The 18,779-nt window shown below is 48.1% G+C and overlaps 1 protein-coding gene across 8 annotated transcripts in view; it reads right to left on the reverse strand.

Moving 5' to 3' along the window:
- Positions 1-18,779, reverse strand: part of ZNF827 (zinc finger protein 827) — a 157,650-nt gene that overhangs the window by 69,054 nt on the left and 69,817 nt on the right. For all 8 annotated transcript variants that reach the window (XM_028519081.2, XM_028519080.2, XM_036031852.1 and 5 more), the window contains 2 exons: positions 5,753-5,992; positions 3,371-3,428 (listed from right to left, as the gene is read on the reverse strand). In XM_028519081.2, the coding sequence (XP_028374882.1) occupies positions 3,371-3,428; positions 5,753-5,992 (298 nt within the window). The remainder of the gene's footprint in view (positions 1-3,370; positions 3,429-5,752; positions 5,993-18,779) is intronic.

Genomic DNA, 18,779 nt, shown 5'->3' on the forward strand with positions numbered 1-18,779 from the left:
CCACATCTTCCCACCGTATGATGGAGGCACCACCAAACAGCAGAACCGCCAATGGACAGCTGTGACCAGGGCGGGAGAGTTCACTGCACACACAGCCACCAGCTTCATGCTCTCTCGGTGCCCCGGCCGGGGAATCGGCACCCCCCTGTCTCGTTGGTAAGCCCATCTGAAATGCCAAGCTACCGAGTGTTTCATCCTGCATTGCTACACTTTTCCTTAGTTCTTGTGGTTGGAGTGAGAGTCAAGATCAATAATGATGGACAACTGCGGGGGAAGCTGTGGGTTTATGAAGGACAGCGAGAGGGTCAACCCCTTTCCTCAGTATTGCGTGCCTTGTCTCTCCACGAGTTCCCCCGGGTATCGGACCCCAGGAGCAGGAGATCTCGCTGTGGGGGAGCTCGCTGGCATTTGGAAGAGCCGGATCTGAATACTTCCCTGAGGCCAGCACCCCAGGGCTGTCCTTCCCCATGAACTTCACCGTTAAATGATGCTCTATCTTAAATGTACCTAGCAACTCGCAAACGCAGACGATTCTGAACTGGATTCCAATCACGAGCCATTGTTCTGGACAGTCAGCTGCTTCTAGGAAATCAAACACGAGAAGTCTGATAACTAACCAACCACCCCATGAAGGACTTACAAATCTGGAGATATGGAACTTTGGAAGGTGATGTAAATGTTTTTTGAAAAGTATCCCAAATCATACCTTCCTCACACATGACCCAGAAGCTCCCCTTGTGCATACGAAATAAACCAGGACTCAAAAAAGAAGAGAGAGAGAGTTGCCCTCCCCCCGCATCCCTGCTATCAGGTAACTCAGGTCAAAGAGGATTTCTGGGCACAAAGCAGCTTGATTCTATTTCACCCGAAGTAATGAGGTGAGAAGGTAAAAAAGAGATCTATTCGAGGAGAGGCTAATTGAGCAAGCTGCCTACTCAAAGGAAAAATAAGAACACACTGAGGATTTTGGAGAGGAACAATAAACCGAGAATTCTTCTTAATACAGATTGCTGAACGCTGTGTCACAGGGCGGGTGGGGGGCAGGGGCTTACAGGAAGCACCTCTCCCTGGTCTTCGGGCGAAAGATCTGACTTCTTTCTTCTCACTCCCCGCAAGAGGAGAATTTAAGGATTGCTTCATTTCTGCCAATGGCTAAAAAAATGTCTTCTTCTATCTTGTAATTATGCTCCAGCTCCAGCCACAGCAATTTAGGCTACGAGGAGCATTTCACGTGTTTGGGGCTAGTTCAAACCTCCTCTTACCTGTTCCCAGAGAACACCCGAAAAGCGTAACATAACACGGCCTTGCTGCATGCCTTTCTGGTATATGGATATTATCATGGAATCTTAAAGAGGCAGCAGAGACCTCCAAGGAGATGCTGCTGGGGTCCTGCCCAGGCCCCCAGGCGCCCTCTCCCGGGTTGCTGGGAGTGTCGGCTGCTCACGGAGTGAGAACCGCCCTCACCATCAGTGCCCCCTCACCTGGGCGGGTCCACGGCCCCCACGGCCCCCACTGAAGTCAGTGAATACTAAGGGGGTGCAAAGAGCTGCCCCCTTGCCTCGAGGCAGGGTTCACTGTGGTGCAGTTCACGTCCCAGAACCCACTGTAGGACAGAGCTGGAGCTCGAACCCGGCTAAAACCACACGCGCTTGCTCAGTAGCTTCCCCGCAGGCTCCTGTGAGGACACTCCCCAGTGAAGCCCCCTGCCCCCCCTCCAGGAACCCCCACCTCGGGCTCTGCTGCTGAGGAGCCTGGCCTGCGACACTTCAAGAAGCCTATGGAAGCCAATTAAAATGATCCTTTACTATTTTTAGTCTGCCACCTTTCAGGGACGGCCAATCTGGCCAATTCCACGTGTTTAACCCACAGACACAAGACCATACACTAAACGGCCTTCAGATTACAGGTAGGAGGTGGGCTGGAATCTGCAGTAGTGCACGGCTCCTATCTGAGAATCCCACTTAACAGACGAAACACACTTTGCACCCACCGCACCCATTTCCCAACGCGGTGCACAAACCAAATCCCGACACTCATTTCCCAGCGGTGAACTCGTCCACGGAGACCGGGCTAACTCCACCGCTCTGTGCCGGCAGAGGCAGGCGCCTCTCCCACGCACTGTACCAACTCTGTGTGCGTGAGGCAAGCCGGCTCTGTTTCAATCACGGTTTAATGTGTGACATTCTTCCATTCCAACTCACAGCATTAGAAAGAAAACACAACTCAGGTAAGGTTTGACTGGGCACCCTCCACGTGCCTGATGATGCTGTGAGGTCAGCTCCGACCACATCGAAGAGAAAAACATCGTTTGTCTTTAGTCGCAAGAAAGAAAAGCACGAAGCTAACCGACGCTCCCATTAGGGAGCAGCTAAGTTTGCCCAGGGAAGCAAAGATCCCAGACTTAAAGCCTTCTGAGGGGGAGGGCTCAGCTCCCCGGCTGGAGCACTGTATCTGCAGGGGTGGGGTCTGCGCTGGCTGGTGGTCCCCTCTGACAGCTCAGTGTCGGAAGACTGGTCCCTCCCTTTTGCTTGGCAGACTGACGGGTAGCCCACCCTGGGTAGCCCATCCTGGCCGACCTCCTCAAACTGCCTTGAGCCAGTGGAAAGCTTCCTTACCCACAGCTGTGAGCGATACAGGCTTTCTTGCAACTTTTTAAAGTGCTGTCTTCTGCTTTTACCGTTCTGCCCTCCCATCAATGCCATGAGAGAACACGTTTGGATTTCCTGGGTGAGAACGGTCAGTCCCCAGCTGCACAGTTCCTTAGGAGCAGCTGCAGCCAGCAGCCCGGCCTCCTCCTGAGGGAGCTGTCCCGAGACACAGACCCACGGAGGTGCCACCCATCCAACTCTCAAGTCTAGAGCCTTCTGCAAAGAGGATACTAACTACTTCACAAAATTACTCTCGGGTACAGAAAACAAGAACACCTGAAAACTCCCCCCCGGCCGGTGTGGCTCAGGGGATTGAGGGCCGGATTGAGAACTGGAGGGTGGCCGGTTTGACTCCCGGTCAGGGCACATGCCTGGGTGGAGAGGCAACCACACATCGATGCTTCTCTCCCTTTTTCTCCTTTTCCCCTCTCTCTAAAAATAAATAAACAAAATCTTTTAAAAATCCCCTCTAATTAAAAAAACTCCACAGCAAAGGACACTTTTTAGATGTTTAATAAATATCAGTGGTCCTCCCCCACCTTGGTGTCCTCGCTTTCTGTATCGTTCCCCCCTCCCCCCGCCCCGAGGTTCTTGTACAAAACAGCGGTCAAGGGCGAGACTCCTTTGACACAGAGGGAGGAACCGGTTTGGGGAACGGTGTGCTGTGGGCCCGACGGCCCACCCCAGGGGGGTTCCTCGGGGACCCCGCACGGAGTGCCTACCTGGTGGTCGTCCGGATGGTGTTTTCTTTTGTGTGATTGTGCTCTTTGCTCACTTTTTCTGAAAGGAGAAAGGAGGAAACAAACCTCTCAGGTCACGGACACTCACGTTGTGCCTTTCACAAGCCGTCAGCAGAAACAGCCTGACCATTTCTTTCTCTCGTGCGGGTCTCCCCTTGGTTCCTTTCTTTAAACAGCCAAACCCTCCCTGTCTAATCGGGAAAGACCAGCAGCAGAAGCGTGTAGACAGCATCCCCCAAAACTGATTAAAAACCAATCAGAGGGACACAGTTACTAACAAGTTTCAAGCGTGTTGTCTGGTTTCGGCCAGGCCTGAGGCAGTCCTTGCACACTCATGCACACGCAGTTGCACAAGGAGAGTTGTTTCTACCAGGTCTTTCCCCAGCTGAGAATTTCTGCCTCTCTCTGATTCAGCATGAAAAATGCCGTTGCTGCAACTGTTCCGCTTCCGACTTGGATGACAACCCGCGAGCCTGTGGTATTGTCAGCCCTCTTTGTGAGAGGGGCTATGAAAACAGCCACGGGACGACCTCTGGGCGCTGCCGTTGAGGGGCCCTCATTCGGATAAATGTCACCCGGGACGAAAAATACCACCAGACATGAAGAGGTAAACCCTCCCTTCCTCCGTCTTGAGGTCTGTACCTACCAGCTGTCAGAAATTATTTCGTTAGCTTTCAAGAACACAAAAGTGGAACCCTGGCCTCCCCGAAGCAGTTCAAAGGCGAGGCCTCGGCCCTGACCGCCAGGGCTCTCAATGGCTTCTTTTACGTACCCAGAGAAAACCCGGCCAACTCCACCAGGGTTTCAGGTTTCAACGGCAGGGCAAGAAAAAAAAAAGCTCCTAATCTTACAAATTTTGGAAAAATTTCAACAAAGATTTACAACATCTGTCCCATCCTCTGTAACACAAGAGTCTGAGGCTGTGGCATGCCAGCCTGCGTGGACAATTCCTTTCTGTCCGCTCGCCAGGGACAATGAGGGGGAACTGAGATTCCCAGGCAGCATTCGTTTAGAAAGCAGGAAACCGGGCCTAAATGGCTTGCCTGAGGTCACCCAGGCAGCTGTGACAGTGCCAGGGGCAGGGCTCGCAGACACAAAGTTCCGAGCTGATCGCAGACTGTGATAACGCCCTCCTAGACGGGAAGGCTCTCTTGACAAGAGCCTCGCTGGCCTCGCTTTTGCCAAATGGAACTGCTCAATCATCTGCAAACTTCTATGGTGTTTAGATATGTTTTCAGCTTGTTAAAAATCAAAAAGCGCGTTTGCAACTTGGGGAGCTTTTCTGGAGCTCGCAAAGGTCTGTATGCCTTGTTGCACTGACAGCGTTAACTATTTCCGCTGCGGCAGAGCTCCGCACAGACGCAGAGCCCTCGTGGGAGGGCTCGCAGGCCTCCCACTGCAGAGTCTCAAGGACAAGGGGAACCCTCGTGATGGCCCACGGATTCTAGCTTCTTTTCTCTGTCCTGGTATTTTCCTTAGTGGAGAAAACACGCGAATTCTCAAATAATGAGGCATCTAATGGGTGCTTTAAATCTGTTATCCATAACGCAAGAGTTTATCCAACATTAGTAACAAACTGTACCGATGCATGAACTTCAATACACAGACAAATACATGACCAAAGACCAGGGAGGTATCTCTCTATGTAAATCTACATCTTAAACATGTATGAATCATCAGTCTCAAGCATGTTTACATAATCTGTTAAGGACATAATGTATGCATGCAGTCTGAGAGAGTTAACAAGGGGGAAAGTTTAGGGACTAGAACCCTCAGCTATTCTATCAGGACACTTAGCTGAGCCGGTAATTACTGCACTTTTGAATTCCAAGGATTCAAAGTCAGCACAGTTGGTTTACAGAAAATGTTCTACTAGGCTAGAGCCAAAAAGAATCCTCATTCTTCATCTTTTGCTTTTCCCTTTCCTTGATTTTTTTTTTTTTTGGTGAGATACAGTAAAATCTCATTAATTCAGACCGCACTAATTTGGAATTCATGGTAATTCAGTCAATGCTGCAGTAAGCTGGAGTTTATCTTTTGCACATTAGAAAAAAAAACAAAAGGCTGTTAATCAGATCAACTGCCTAAACAACATTAGAGGTGAGACATGTAGCCTGGTCCGCAGGGATCGTTTGCACAGAATTGAATAGAGTTCTCATTTCAAACGATTCTTAACTATTTATTAAAGAAAGTTTGGCAGCAGCTCAACTTGGCAACATTCTATCCACTGAGTTTGAGTTGCAGTAGGCATGTTCAAGTAACAGAACTGATTTCTGTCTACAAAGACCCCATCACGGGGGTGTGTTCCCTCTGTGTGAGCGGCTTTCCCGCCTGTTGTGGGCATTGCCCCGGACGCACACGTACCTGACAGCTGGAACAGGAGCTCGGAGGCCATCTTCACGGAGATGTCCTGACTGAAGAGGTTTCTCTCCGGCGGCACCCTGCCCTCTGGCATCTTCTGCAAGGGTTCAGTTTTCTCTCGCCCGATTAAAGTGCTATAGCCAACATTCCGGCTGGGTGATATCGAGACATGCGAGTCCTGGATGTCCACCTCCATGGGTTCCTCTTTAATCTTCACCATCTGGGTTTCCTTGTAGCTTTCCGCTGCGAGCAGGTGCAGGAAGACAAACAAAAACACGGGAGAGTCTCAATTCAGAACCAAACCCACTGTCTCATCACCAAGAGGACCGTGAGCGTGGTGTCAAGGAGCAGACGGGACTAGAGTGCCATGGCACACGGGGACACAGGTGGAACAACGGCTCATCTGACCCGTTTGGTTTCCTGAAAAAGTAGGAAACCCAGGCCTGGAAAGCTAAGTGACTTGCCCAAGGCCACAGCCAGGGCAGCAGAACCAGGCCTCACTGTGCAGATCTGGAGCTCGGGGTCCCTGCACTGGGGCTCCTGGCCACGCCCACACACTCCTCCCTCCCTGCCACGCTGCTTCCCGAACTTACAGAGAAGATGGTCTACATCTGCCTTTATTTTATAACTCAATTTCAGTGAATCAAGTGAGGGCTAGCATATTAAAATAATGATTTTCTCCCTCAATTTTTAAAGCTCTGATCATTTTTTTCCCTTTCTCTTCTAGGGCATCTAAATTAATAAAAGATAAATAGAGTTGATTCAACTAAAACATTTACGCCTTGCTGGGAGCTAGTAATCCTCAAGACCACCTAGGAAGTTAATTGCGGCCCAAGGATTAACACTTAGAAAAGCAGCAATCTTACAGGTTATAATAACGATTCAATTTACTGACTGCTCCAGCTTTAGGCGTGACTGTTAGACGTTTGGCCTCTAGTCTGAAACACACATTCACTTTGCAAGGCCGGCGTATCCTTCTGTCCACGTGTCCCTCAGAGCTAACAGCAGGATGTCTCTGAAACAAGGTGGCGCAATTAGCCCTTAATTTGGGTCACTTTGAAATAAGGCCACACTTTCAAATCAATAGGCGTTTATTAGTAGCTACTCAGCATTCCAGAAAACAAAAAGCCAAAAGGACTCAGACAGGGATAGACAAGACAAATGAATTGCATGGTGACCCCCACCAAAGGTATGTCTATGTCCTAATGCCAGGAACCCATAAATATAACCTTATTTTGAACAAAAAAGGTATTTGCAGATATGATTAAGGATCTCAAGATAAGATTATCCTGGATTATGGAGTAGGCCCTACATCCAATGACAAGTGTCCCCATAATAGACAGAAGAGGACGAGACACAGGGGTAAAGGCCAGGTGAAGACAGACTAAACATTTGTGTCGCACCCATATCAGTGTGTTGGAACTCAATCCCCAGTGTGGTGGTATTTAAAGGTGGGGCCTTCTGAAGGTGTTTCGGTCACGAGGGTGGAGCCCCGGGGAATGAGATTAGTGCCCTTACAAAGAAGGCCCCGCAGAGCTGCCTTGCCACTTCTGCCGTGAGGCCGAGATAAAGAGATGCCTTTCTATGAATCAGGAGGAGGGTTCTCACCAGACACCAAATATTGAGGCTCTTTGATCTTGGACTTCCCAGCCTCCCAAACTATGAGAAATACATTCCTGTTGTGAATAGGCTACCCGGTCTACGGCGTCCTGCCCGGAGGCGCAGAGCCCGAAGAGGCAGCCACAGCCGCAGATTGCCTGGGGCCACACAGGCCGGGAGAGGGAGGGAGAGGTTCCCGCCTGGAGCTTTATCAGACTTCTGGCCCCCGGGCCGTCAAGGAATAGTTTCTGGTGTTTTAAGCTACCAAGTCTGTGATAACTGGTGATGGATGGACAGATGGATGAAACAATAAAAAAATATAAAGTTAGGGAATGCGAAAGGGGAAATCTCATTGCTGCAAGCTAGTTGGTCGGAGAAAATTGCGCTTTCCTTGCGGAGTATGAGACAGGTGAAAGTCAAGCACATATACAGTTTACTGATTTGCAATAAAGATGAGGGAGCATTTTTAATTAAATGATTAAAATTACTACGGTGCTATCAATAAGCTCTTGTGTAAGGAGTGCGCTAATTGTTCTTTTCTCCCTTTTGACATATTACACATGCTTCTCAGAGAGAAGGACTTGTTTTTTGTCAGCAACTAATCTGCAGGCAACTGTTACATTTAATTTAGATCCCTCCCCCCCTTCTCTCACTCTGCCAAGCTGTTTTTTTTTTCTCTGTATGTCTGTGGAGCCAAGTCCACTGATTCAATCTTGTCTAAAAAAAAAAAAAAAAGAAAAAAAGAACTTTTGCAAGTGCACTTTAGCTCCCGTCCATGGAACTCTCCCTTGAGTACTGACCACACCTCCTGCGCCCCCGGGGACCTGCTGCCCTGACAGGTGGTCCACCCCCTGGTGCAGTCGCAGCACATGGTCCCTTCTCTGTGTTCCCTCCAAGTACTTTCCTTTAGACAGTAAACAGTGGGGTCAGTGTCGCAGGTACACAATGACGTCTCTGAGCCCTGCAAGTCGTGCTCAAGCCCGAAGACAAACACAAAGGAATACTAGAAAGAGATTCATTTAGTTACGAAAAACCTCAACAACATACAGAGCAAAGCTAGAAAGGAGCTCCATTATTCATCCCTGTCCCCTCCCCAGCACCTCTTCCCGAGCTTTTCCCCTGGATTAAAATCCACCTGGCTATCCGCACCACTGAATTTAATGAAGTCCGTTTTTAAAAGCTACGTGGGATACTTTCATGTATGATTTCCATGAAGTGCGTTCTGCCCTTTCCTATGACAACCCCTGACCTTTCAAAAAACGCTCAGAACACTGACCACTGATACAATCCTTTAGCATTCTCGATCTACCTGATGGACTCCAGACTCCCCGAGACGAGCCCTCAAGTGGACCTCTCAATGCATAAGCAAGACACGATACAGTAAATGCTTCTATAGTCCTTGCTCTTCTGGGCGTCCCTGCCAAGTGCTTCCTTGCCTTCTCTTTTTAAGCGGGTTTCTCAACCTCAGTGCCTGTGACATTTGGGGCCAGATGCTGCTTCGTCGTGGGAGGCTGTGCAGCACATTGTAGGATGTTCAGCAACCACCCTGGTCTCTACTCACCAGATGCCCTTGTCACCGTCCCCCTACCCACTAGATGCCGTTGTCACTGTCTCCTAGTTGTGACAACCACGGATAGCTCCAGATGTTGCCAATGTTGTCTGGGGAGCGAAGCCACCCTAGCTGGAGACCAGTGCTGGAAAGTTTCTGCCACATTCTGGTTTCTAACCCATTCCCTCCCAAGTTGAATCAGCACCCACAGCTTCAAAGAAGAAAGCAAAAGCTACTCTAACATTGTAGCTTGTTACTTGTTTTTACTGAATTTATTAGGGAGACGTTGGTTAATAAAATTATATAGGTTTCAGGTGTACATTCTATACTACATTATTTGTATCGTGTATTGTGTGTTCACCACCTCAAGTTATGTCTCCTTCCGTCACCATTTATATCCCTCTTTACCTTCTCCCACCTCCTGCCACCCCTCCCCTTCCCTAAAGTTGTGGCTTAGGCTCCCCAGTGACCCTCTCAGCCAGGTGTGGGGACGACAGGCTGGCCTAAGGTGCGGGAGGCAGGTTGACTTGGGAACAGGGTGCCCGTTATAGATCCCACTGGGTCCCCAGGCCAGCTCCCAGCTTGCTCCCCTTAGCCCGGGGCACCCCTACAGAACAAAAGCTGAATGAATCATCTCACTGGTTCAGCTGAGACTCCCACGCCCCAACGCAGGTCTGCGCCTCCAGGCGTTTATTCTTTCCCTTCGGCTTCCCTCTCCACGCCCATTACAAATCCGTTTACATCACTTCCCCAAGTATCAGGACAGATACTAATCTTACCCCAGATGGTTTACGCTGTTACTCCAAGAAGGAGCTTGGCACATGGAAAAAGATGAGACTGTGTCACACCTGGGATGGGCATGACAGTTTGTTTATTGCAATGCTTATTTGTATTCTGTAATTTTTCTATAAAATATGTGGGCACTCTGTCATTTACCTAACTTTTTAAATAATGCAAACAATCATATGCGCCCGTAAAAAGATGCTGTGCTCTACGTGGAAGTGGTTAGAACGCTGCCCACTGGCAGCACGGGAAGAGTCGGTGAATCAGAGAAGCCCATTCCCACTTTGGCAGTGGGGTGGGGCAACGGAATGCAGTGATTCTGTCTTCTCCACCTTCAGAAACACAATGATACTAGCTATCGACCTGTGTTATTCCATTCATCGGTCATTCCGTAATCTTCTAAAAATGTCTACTATGGGCTGGCTAAGTACTAAGATACATGATGTGTGGGACACTGAAGAAAATAAAACGTGGTTCTTGCCCTCAAGCAGTTTAAATCTAAATGAATGATCAGACAAGTCCAAACAGCCCTCTCCTGCAAGAAGTGAAATTAAAATACCGCGTGGGGAGAGGAGTCCAGGCGGACAGTGAACCGAGGCACCTGAGGGGGAACTGTGCTCCTCCTCGGGGGCTCAGGGAACAGCACTGGTCTGGTCCGGCGGGAGGGCCGACCCGAGAGGTGGGACTGGTGGTACCTTGAATAAGCAGGATGCGTAGGGTGCAAACATAAAAGCAACTCTATTTTTTGTAGTTCATTGCCTCTTTAAACCTGCCTGGTAGGAACAGTCCCTCCCCTCTCCCTGGCAGAAAGCTCAGGCAGGCCCATACCTGATCATTCTTAGCTGATACAAAGCCTGAAAACCCCTTTTCACAGCAAAACAGTCTCGATTCAGAATGCAGACGGCCCAAGCCCAGGTGTTAATTCACAGTTGCACCTTCCTTTGAAGACCCGTCCTTCCAGCTGTCTGGAACAGTGTACTGCTTACCTATTACAGGGACGGGGAGAGTGGGGGGAATCCCTGTCCCTTCCTGTTGCCTTCTACACCAGCTGCCCACTCAGACCTCAGAGAAGGGCTGGAGAAGGAGGCGGAGGGAGGAGAAGAGGTGAGGGCATGAGAAAGGTCTTCCTTCACTCTCCCGTTCTAGAATGGTGTTGCCTTGCAGGCGAGCAGAGGCTTATGGGGTTTGTGCATGGGGTCTCCGAAGCCTTCACTTTGGTTTCTCCCCTGACGTTCCCTTCACCTGGCTGAAGTCCCTCTTGTCTGGGGTCACTCATTTCCCCCACTGCCCCTAGGGACCCTCCTGTCCCTCCCATATCCCGTTGTGTTGAGGGACCATCAATTCTCTTGGCAGCCCCACTGGACAGCACTGAAATCAACACCCATGAAGCCAGCCAGTCCTCTGAGGGGAATCTGGTCGCTGTCGGGGACACGGGAAACAGAGCCTCTTACGTGACCAGACCTAGAGGGCAAGTTCAGGCCCCACACAGCACACTTGGCCCCCAAAGCAGCTGGCCATCCTGAGTCTCACCCTCTGGATTTCCCAGGCAGGTGTCAGGCACCCATCCACCAGGCTCCCCGCCCAAGCCAAACGCCAGACAGACGTGCCAGATGGTGTCCCTTATGCCATGCTCTCTAGATCTGGGGTGGGAATACAAAAAGTTGGGTTGGGGAGAAATTTAGAAAAATGTTTTTTCAGTTCTGTTTTGGCGAATTGTTTACGATCCCCGCAGGAAGTGGAACTCCTGGTGGCTTCCAGGCGGCAGGACAAGACTCAGCAGCCACACACAGCACAGGTGTCCTCTGAGTGGGGAGGCCTGGGCAGGTCGCGAGGGAGGTGTAGAGCACGTGGGCAGGTCGACAGGTTCCCATCTACTCTTGGAGAGGAGGGGGGAGAAAAGAACCGGAAGAAGAGGTGGCCAGGGTGGTCCAGCATGGTGTGTGCCATGGAAACCTGAGGAAGAGCGGAGAGGCATCCCGGGCACCCCCACGAGGGCCTCTTGCCTCTTTCCACCCCTAGCGCCGGTCCACTCCCACCCCCGGGTGGCTGCCCTCTGACAAGGATTCCTTCCCTTAGCTTCCGCCCTGCACAGGCCCTGGGCCCGAGGCCTCCGCACCAGCTCTCAGCGCCCTTCCGCGCGCCTTCACGCTCTGCCACCACTGAACTATCCCAGGGCCTGGTCACAGCACGCGGTGCTCACCCCATTCCCTCTTAAATACCCCTGCTGCGCCTCCCCATGCAGAGTGTGGGCGAAGGTCTGCCCCAAATTAAATAATGGTTAAAAATTAATTAAATCATCTTTCCAAGTTGGCAAAACCAGTCTTCACCGTAATCTAAACATTAGGAGAATTTTATTTAAAAGGATGGGGGTTTTTTGCATGTCTGTTCCCTTTCTACACACACACACACACACACACACAACACACACACACACACACACACACACACACAACACACACACACACACAACCACATTTTTGATCCCTAAAACAATTTCCAAAGTAGTTTATCAGAATTGACCTTTGGAGTTGGATCACCAAAACCATAAAATAATTAGCATTTGCCCTCTGTACCAGCCTGTTATCTGACGACTGTAAGAAGGAGAGTTAACAAACACCTGAAGACTTATCCATGTGCACCAGAATTAGCAGTTAGACAGAAGTAAGCAGGGGGTCAACTCGGAATCAGGTTTTTAAAAGCACACGGTGAGCAGCCCCAGGTGCCCCACTTCACTAATTTGCACAGAACAAACATGCCCTAAAACAATGGAACTTGAACTTTAAAGGCAATAAAGAGTTAGTGAGATATGGAAGTTCTCCTTCCAAGAAACATATTTTCCATGGGAGCCAAGCACTTGAAGCATTATTCTTCTGTTGCTTTTTAAATCAGTCTTCGAGTCCCCTGTGCCAACAAGCAACGCAACGGATCCTTGGGCATTTGCTCGTGTGTTCAGACGAGACACAGAACTGGGCCCAGGGTTGCAGCACAAGTTTTGGACTTGATTCTGGACAAGAACCTGAGCTGCATGGGAGGTTCCGGTAACAGAAAGGAAGGTCTCTCGGAGTGGTCATGTGGAAAGTGATCACAAGTCTGAAGAAGGTCCGGGACCCTGCACAGTTGTCCCTTTCGCTTTATTTGCCGTTCCCCTTTTGTCCCAACGACAGTCAAGGGTATGGGGGCCCCAGGAGATCAGCCTCTGCAACCCGCAACGACGTGGGACGGCTCAGCCCGGAGCAGCCCGGTGTTGATGTAAAACCGCTCCCCATCATCCCCTTTCCTTTTCGTGTGATGATTTCACTGGAAATTAGCTGAAGAGGTGTGTTTAAACTACGCGTCTGCCATCTGGGAACATTCCAAATGATCTCATTTTTAAAAAATTAACCTATTTTTCATCTAATGTCCAGATATAGTTTTTTTTTGGTCTATATTAAAAAAAGAAAGGAGCAGGGTCAATTAAAGTGTCTGATCTAACCTTAAAGCTATTTAACATCATTATCCTTTGCCATTTAATAAATCTGAGCCCTGTTCACCTCATTTATTGTGATTAATGGGCCTTTCCATATCTCCCCAGGAACCTGGATGCAGGGGGTGGGTATGCACGTGTGGGTTTTAAACAGAATTCCTGAAAGATTCAATAGAATTCCTGCTGATATTTTTTTTAAAAAATCACCAAAAGGCAAAGTCTACCTCCGTCAAGTGCTTTATGTGCAAAGAGGGGCGAGCAGAACAGAGGGGGTCCTTAATGCCCAGAGAGAAGAAGGAGCAAGCCAAGAGTTTTATTTAAGTTACTGAGAGTTTTGCAAAACTTTTTAGGTATTTTCCACTAACAGATGGTAAAAAAGGCTTTAGTATGTGCAGACAGTTTTAAATGCTTTTCTTAGGTGGTGCTAAATATTACTGAATCATGTCACAGGGGTATGTATCTGTGCTGAGAAGCCCCGGCTGCATCTCTCCCACTGGGCAGTATTTCCAGCAGGCGGGGAAGGGCCGGTGAGTACAGCGCAGAGGGCGGAGCATCACAGCACCCAGGAGGCCAGAACCCGGGCACTCCCTGCGGTGACAAGCGGGATGAGAAGGGAGGCTCCATGCGGCAGAGGGCACTGTCTTTTCACCTCTGCATCCCTAGCGCTCAAAATGGGGCTTGGAAAGCAGTAGGAGCTCAATAAATATTTGTTGAATGAAAGAACAATAAAAAAACCCACAATAAATAAAAAAAAAAAGAAGAAGGAAGAGCATGGAAATTAAGTGGAAAGAATGAATGAAAAGTAGAGGAAAGCTAAAGTATAGGGTTCGTTTAAACCCCAACAAATCTTAACATATTTTTGCCAAGAAACAAGGTGCTAATCACCAAAGATAAATGAGGCTTTGCCTCTGGTAGGGTCCGGGAGCCTGCGCCCCGTCTGTGGGGGCCCTCAGACAGAGGGTGGGACTGTCAGATGGTGGAAAACGACCTCTCCGGGCTCCTGATTTTACCCCAGGGGTTCCTGGAGATGCAGAGCACATGCACACCCTCACAAAGCATTTTGGCTGGGCTTCAACCTTCTTTTCCAAATGCCTTTTCTACATCAAAGCTACTCGCAAGTAGCGTAAGTGACTCATTTTAATTTCCCTTCGCCTCTCTCTTCCCACGTCCTCCCCTGGAGCAGGTGGTGAGGAGCAAGGAAACAGAGGGAGAGGTCACCACCCCTCGGCGGAGAACCAGGCCCCAGGACCGAACACTCACTGTCACACAGGATGAACTCTTGGAGCTTTGGGTGTCTCCGGGAGAGCTGAGACACGGTCAGACAGGAAGAGCTTTCTAGTGTGAACGATGTTTCAGGAGAAAATATTTCCAACAGCATTCGGATGGGATAAACATGGTGCAAAAGCTTTTATTTAGCACATGTAATTGGAAGGAGATAACCATCTGTCTTGATTAAACTATCCTCCTGGTCCCACTTTTCTTCTCCATTCCCCAGAGCGCTTTAAGAAAGGGGCAGAAGAAAAATAAGTATTACCTAGATATTACCCAATATGTTGGCTAAATGAGCACTGGTGAATTTCCACGGAAGCTTCCTACCAATGTTCAAAGACTCAGGGGGCAGGGTGATGGTTCCGATCTCGGAAGGAGTCCCCCAGATCGCTGCAATTTCACAGTTATACACATTTCATACATATACACACACACACACATATACATATATATGTATATATGAGTGGAGTAAATAGAAGAATTATTGGGAGGGAAGACCAAGATCCCTCCATTTCTCAATCCCCTGTCTTCCTATAAGAATAACAGAAGCCGTAGGGAGAAGTAGTTCCTCTCACGAACACGTTCCATTCTTGGGCTAATAGGGACACCACCCCACCCCATGAAAACGAGTGGCCCCTCATTCTCAGGAGCTCCGCCCCCCCCCCCCCCCGAGTGCTGAGGGGGCGTGGCCACAGCAAACAGGCTACAGGGCAGTGAGGAGAGGAGTCCCTTCTCCAGAGGTAGGTCTGCATTACCAGCTTGTATCCAGATGGGCACAGAATCCATGGGTTTTAACTACACATCCTAATGTTCCCCACCTTTGACATGAGCAAGTGACAGGTGAAAGGTCAATATGAGAAAAAAAAACTACCATGGAATGAAAATATTTCAATCTCTCACTGAGAAAAAATAATGGCTGTGCTCTCCCACCCCAAGGCCAGAACTATGGTAACATGATAGACAAAAGGCTTGGGGACAAAAGCCGTAAAAAGCTAGAGTGATTTGAATGCATGGCTAAGGTACCCTGCTTCTCCCCGGGAGGGAAATGTATCCTCTTGAGTGAAAAATGCAATAGAATGACTAGTTACGCAAAGTTTGGCATCCACACTGCAACTGGGTCTCCCTCAGAAAATAAAGCTTCTTCTTAGGGTTGTCACCATCAAATAGCACTTACGAACGGCCTCTGTGTTTGTGCCGCTGTTTGTGCTGTGTAAACGACCTGTAATCACTTGATGACTACAGGGCATTTACACCAGAAACCAGGAAACTACGCAGCAATACAGGCATCCCCACCTGCAAACACAGGTCCTGGGGGTCGTCCTTCTTCTGCTCAATGTTGTAAAGGAGGATCTGCAACCCTCCACCACACTCTACCTCACCCTGCACCCCCTCCCCTACAGCCCCACCCTCAACCTTACAGGGGTGCTCAAACCCCTCCCTCCCCCGGTCGCCAAACAGGAATGACTCTCTAATGAAGGTAGAGCTTAGGAAATTCCTTTGCCAGTTCTTGCCTGGCTTCTGGGAACACTAGCCAATACAAATTTTCGTGGCTATATTAGCATATGCAGCTATGCAACCGGGCGATGATAATAAAACAAGAGCCCCTTTGAGCCCAGCTTTTCTGAGTCCCAGACCTCAGTGTGGGAGGTGGAAGAGGCTGGGTCAGGAAAGCAAAAGGGCAGCCTGAGGGCTGAGGGCTCTGAGGGAAGAGGGGGTGCAGGGTCACGGGCCACGGGGTGTGAGCTGGCCGAGCCCCCACGTGAAGTGGGGAGCAGCAACAGCCATTCAGGTGTGTGGGTTCAAGGCTCTGTAAGCTGTGTGTGGCGTTACCAAGTAAACAGAGGGCTCACTAGTCAAAGGGTGAGGGTAACACCAGTTATGGAGGCAGAGGAGGGCCTGTTGGGAGCAAGTCCCCTCCTCCTGCTGGGCAAGGAACCGCCCTTCAGGGCTGCGTTCAGGCACGCTGCCGACTTCCTCCTGCTGAAGCAGCCAGGTAAACGCCACCGCGGCACATCCTCTGAGCCTAACGAGGCCCAGACCGCCAAGGAAATAACTCTCTGGGTCTATAAACATCACGTTTTTATCTTATTAAAGTGATCGAGTCCTTGTTTGTATAAGATATAGTTTTCACACTCCAAACAACGTCCATTCTCACTGAGTTTTCAAGTGCCCAAGAAAAAGAGTCTAATTAATTCCTTACTTAGATGTAACTTTCCCATGTATCTCGAAGGTTGCTTAGGTGATGCATGCCAATGAGCAAAGTCATCTGGCCAATTAGTTGTAAGCCCATTGCTGGTCACATTCATTGCAAGTCATTAAAAAAACACAACACAGATATTCTTTGTCATCAGCCGAACCACAGAATGTTACAGCAAATATTTACATCAAAGGAGTCAACTCTGCTATGGAGTTATTCATTCAATAAGCTAGGTTTTGTAGTTTTTATGTATGAAAATTAAATACTTGGTCATATAAGTAAAGACTGGCTTTTGTTTTAATGTTAAACAAGTCTCCATTTTTACCTAATTTTTGGAATTATGGAAAATGTAATAACTCCACAACTATCACATGCAACAAAAGAAAGGAGAGAAAGTGGATTATATTAAAATTTAAAATTTTTTGCTGCAAATAATACCATCAAGCAAGCGAAAAGAAAATCAGCAGAATGGGAAAAACATCACAAATCATGTATCTGATAAGGAACTTCCATCCAGAATTCATAAGAAATTTTTACAAGTTAGGAGTAAAAGGATAACTCAATTAAAAAGTGGGAAAAGGACTTGAACAGACATTTCTCCAAGGAAGATATATAAATGGCCAATAAGCATATGCAAATATGCTCAACGTCATTAATCATCAGTCGACTGCAAATCAAAACCACAATGAAATACTAGTGCACACCCAGGATGATGGCCGTAACAAAGAAGACAGACAATAACAAGTTCTGGCAAGAACGTGAAAAAAAACTGGAACTCTTATACATTGCTGGTGGGGATATAAAATGGTGCAGCTGCTTTGGGAAACAGCTTGGCAGTTCCCCAAAATGTTAAACATAGAGTTACCATTTGACCCAGCAATTTCACTCTTAGCTATCTACCCAAGAAAAACGAAACATATGTCCACAGGAACACTCGACAAATGTTCATAGTAGCAAAAGTTGGGCAACAACCCAAATTCTGTTCATCAGCGAATGAATAGATGAACAAAATGTGGTATATCCATTTTATACCATGTATAAAATTACACCATTTTATACCATGTGTATAATTAATATTATATTATTGCCGAACCCATTGCAATAATATCCAATGGAATATTACCTAGCCATATAAAGGAATAAAGTATTGACACATGTCATAGATGAATCTTGAAAACATGAAGCGAAAGAGGCCAGTTAAAAAAGACCACGTGTTTGTATGATTTAGTTTATACGAAATGTGCAGAGCAGGCAAATCCATTGAGATGGAGAGTAGATTAGTGGCTGCCTAGGCCTGGGGGTCAGGGGAGAACTAACGAATGGCCACTAATGGGTATGGGGTCCCGTCCTGGGGTGATGAAGATATTCTGTAACCGGACGTGATGATGGTGGCACAACTCTGTGAATGTACTGGGTTGGCATGAAGTGCGTTTAGTTTTTTTCCATACGACGGCTCTAGTAGTGCTTAGCTGTCTTTAACTTCATCCAAAACAGTTTTGTGACATTGTGTTGTGACAGCTGTCACGTCAGTGTGCACTAAAAAACTTATCAAAATTGGTGAATTTTTGTGCAGCCATTTTAATATTAAAGATGGAAGAAAATGTGCAACACCTCCAGCATATTATGCTTTATATTTCAAGAAAGGTAAAACTGCAACAGAAGCACAAAAGAAGATCTGTGCAGTGTGTGGAGAAGGTGCTGTGACTGATGGGGCATGTCAAAAGTGGTTTGCGAAGTTTCTTGGTGCTGTTGACATTTTGGCCAAGTGATTCTTTCATGTGGGGCTGTCTCATGCACTGGAAGATGTTTAGCAGCACCCCTGGCCTCTGCCCAGTAGAAGAAATAGCAGGAGATAGCTGACATATTCAAAATATCCAGATCAAGAAAGTTATTGGTGAAAAATGAAAACTGTCTTCTACTTTTCGGAAAAAACTAAATGGACTTCTTTGCCAACCCAATACTAAAAACTGCTGAGTTGTACACGTGAAGTGGGTAAACTTTGTGATGTGCATTGTATCTCAGTAAAGAAGCTTTAAAAACTGGGAAGGTGCTTAAAAATCAGTCTAGAAGTTGTTCTGAAACATAACAATCTAAAATATATACATTCTTAGAAAAGTAGGGTACTGGGCTCAACACATTTCTCCAGGTGCTCAAATAGAGTTGAAGTGAA

Source organism: Phyllostomus discolor, chromosome 8, assembly GCF_004126475.2.
Source record: "Phyllostomus discolor isolate MPI-MPIP mPhyDis1 chromosome 8, mPhyDis1.pri.v3, whole genome shotgun sequence".
NCBI classification, from domain to species: domain Eukaryota; kingdom Metazoa; phylum Chordata; class Mammalia; order Chiroptera; family Phyllostomidae; genus Phyllostomus; species Phyllostomus discolor.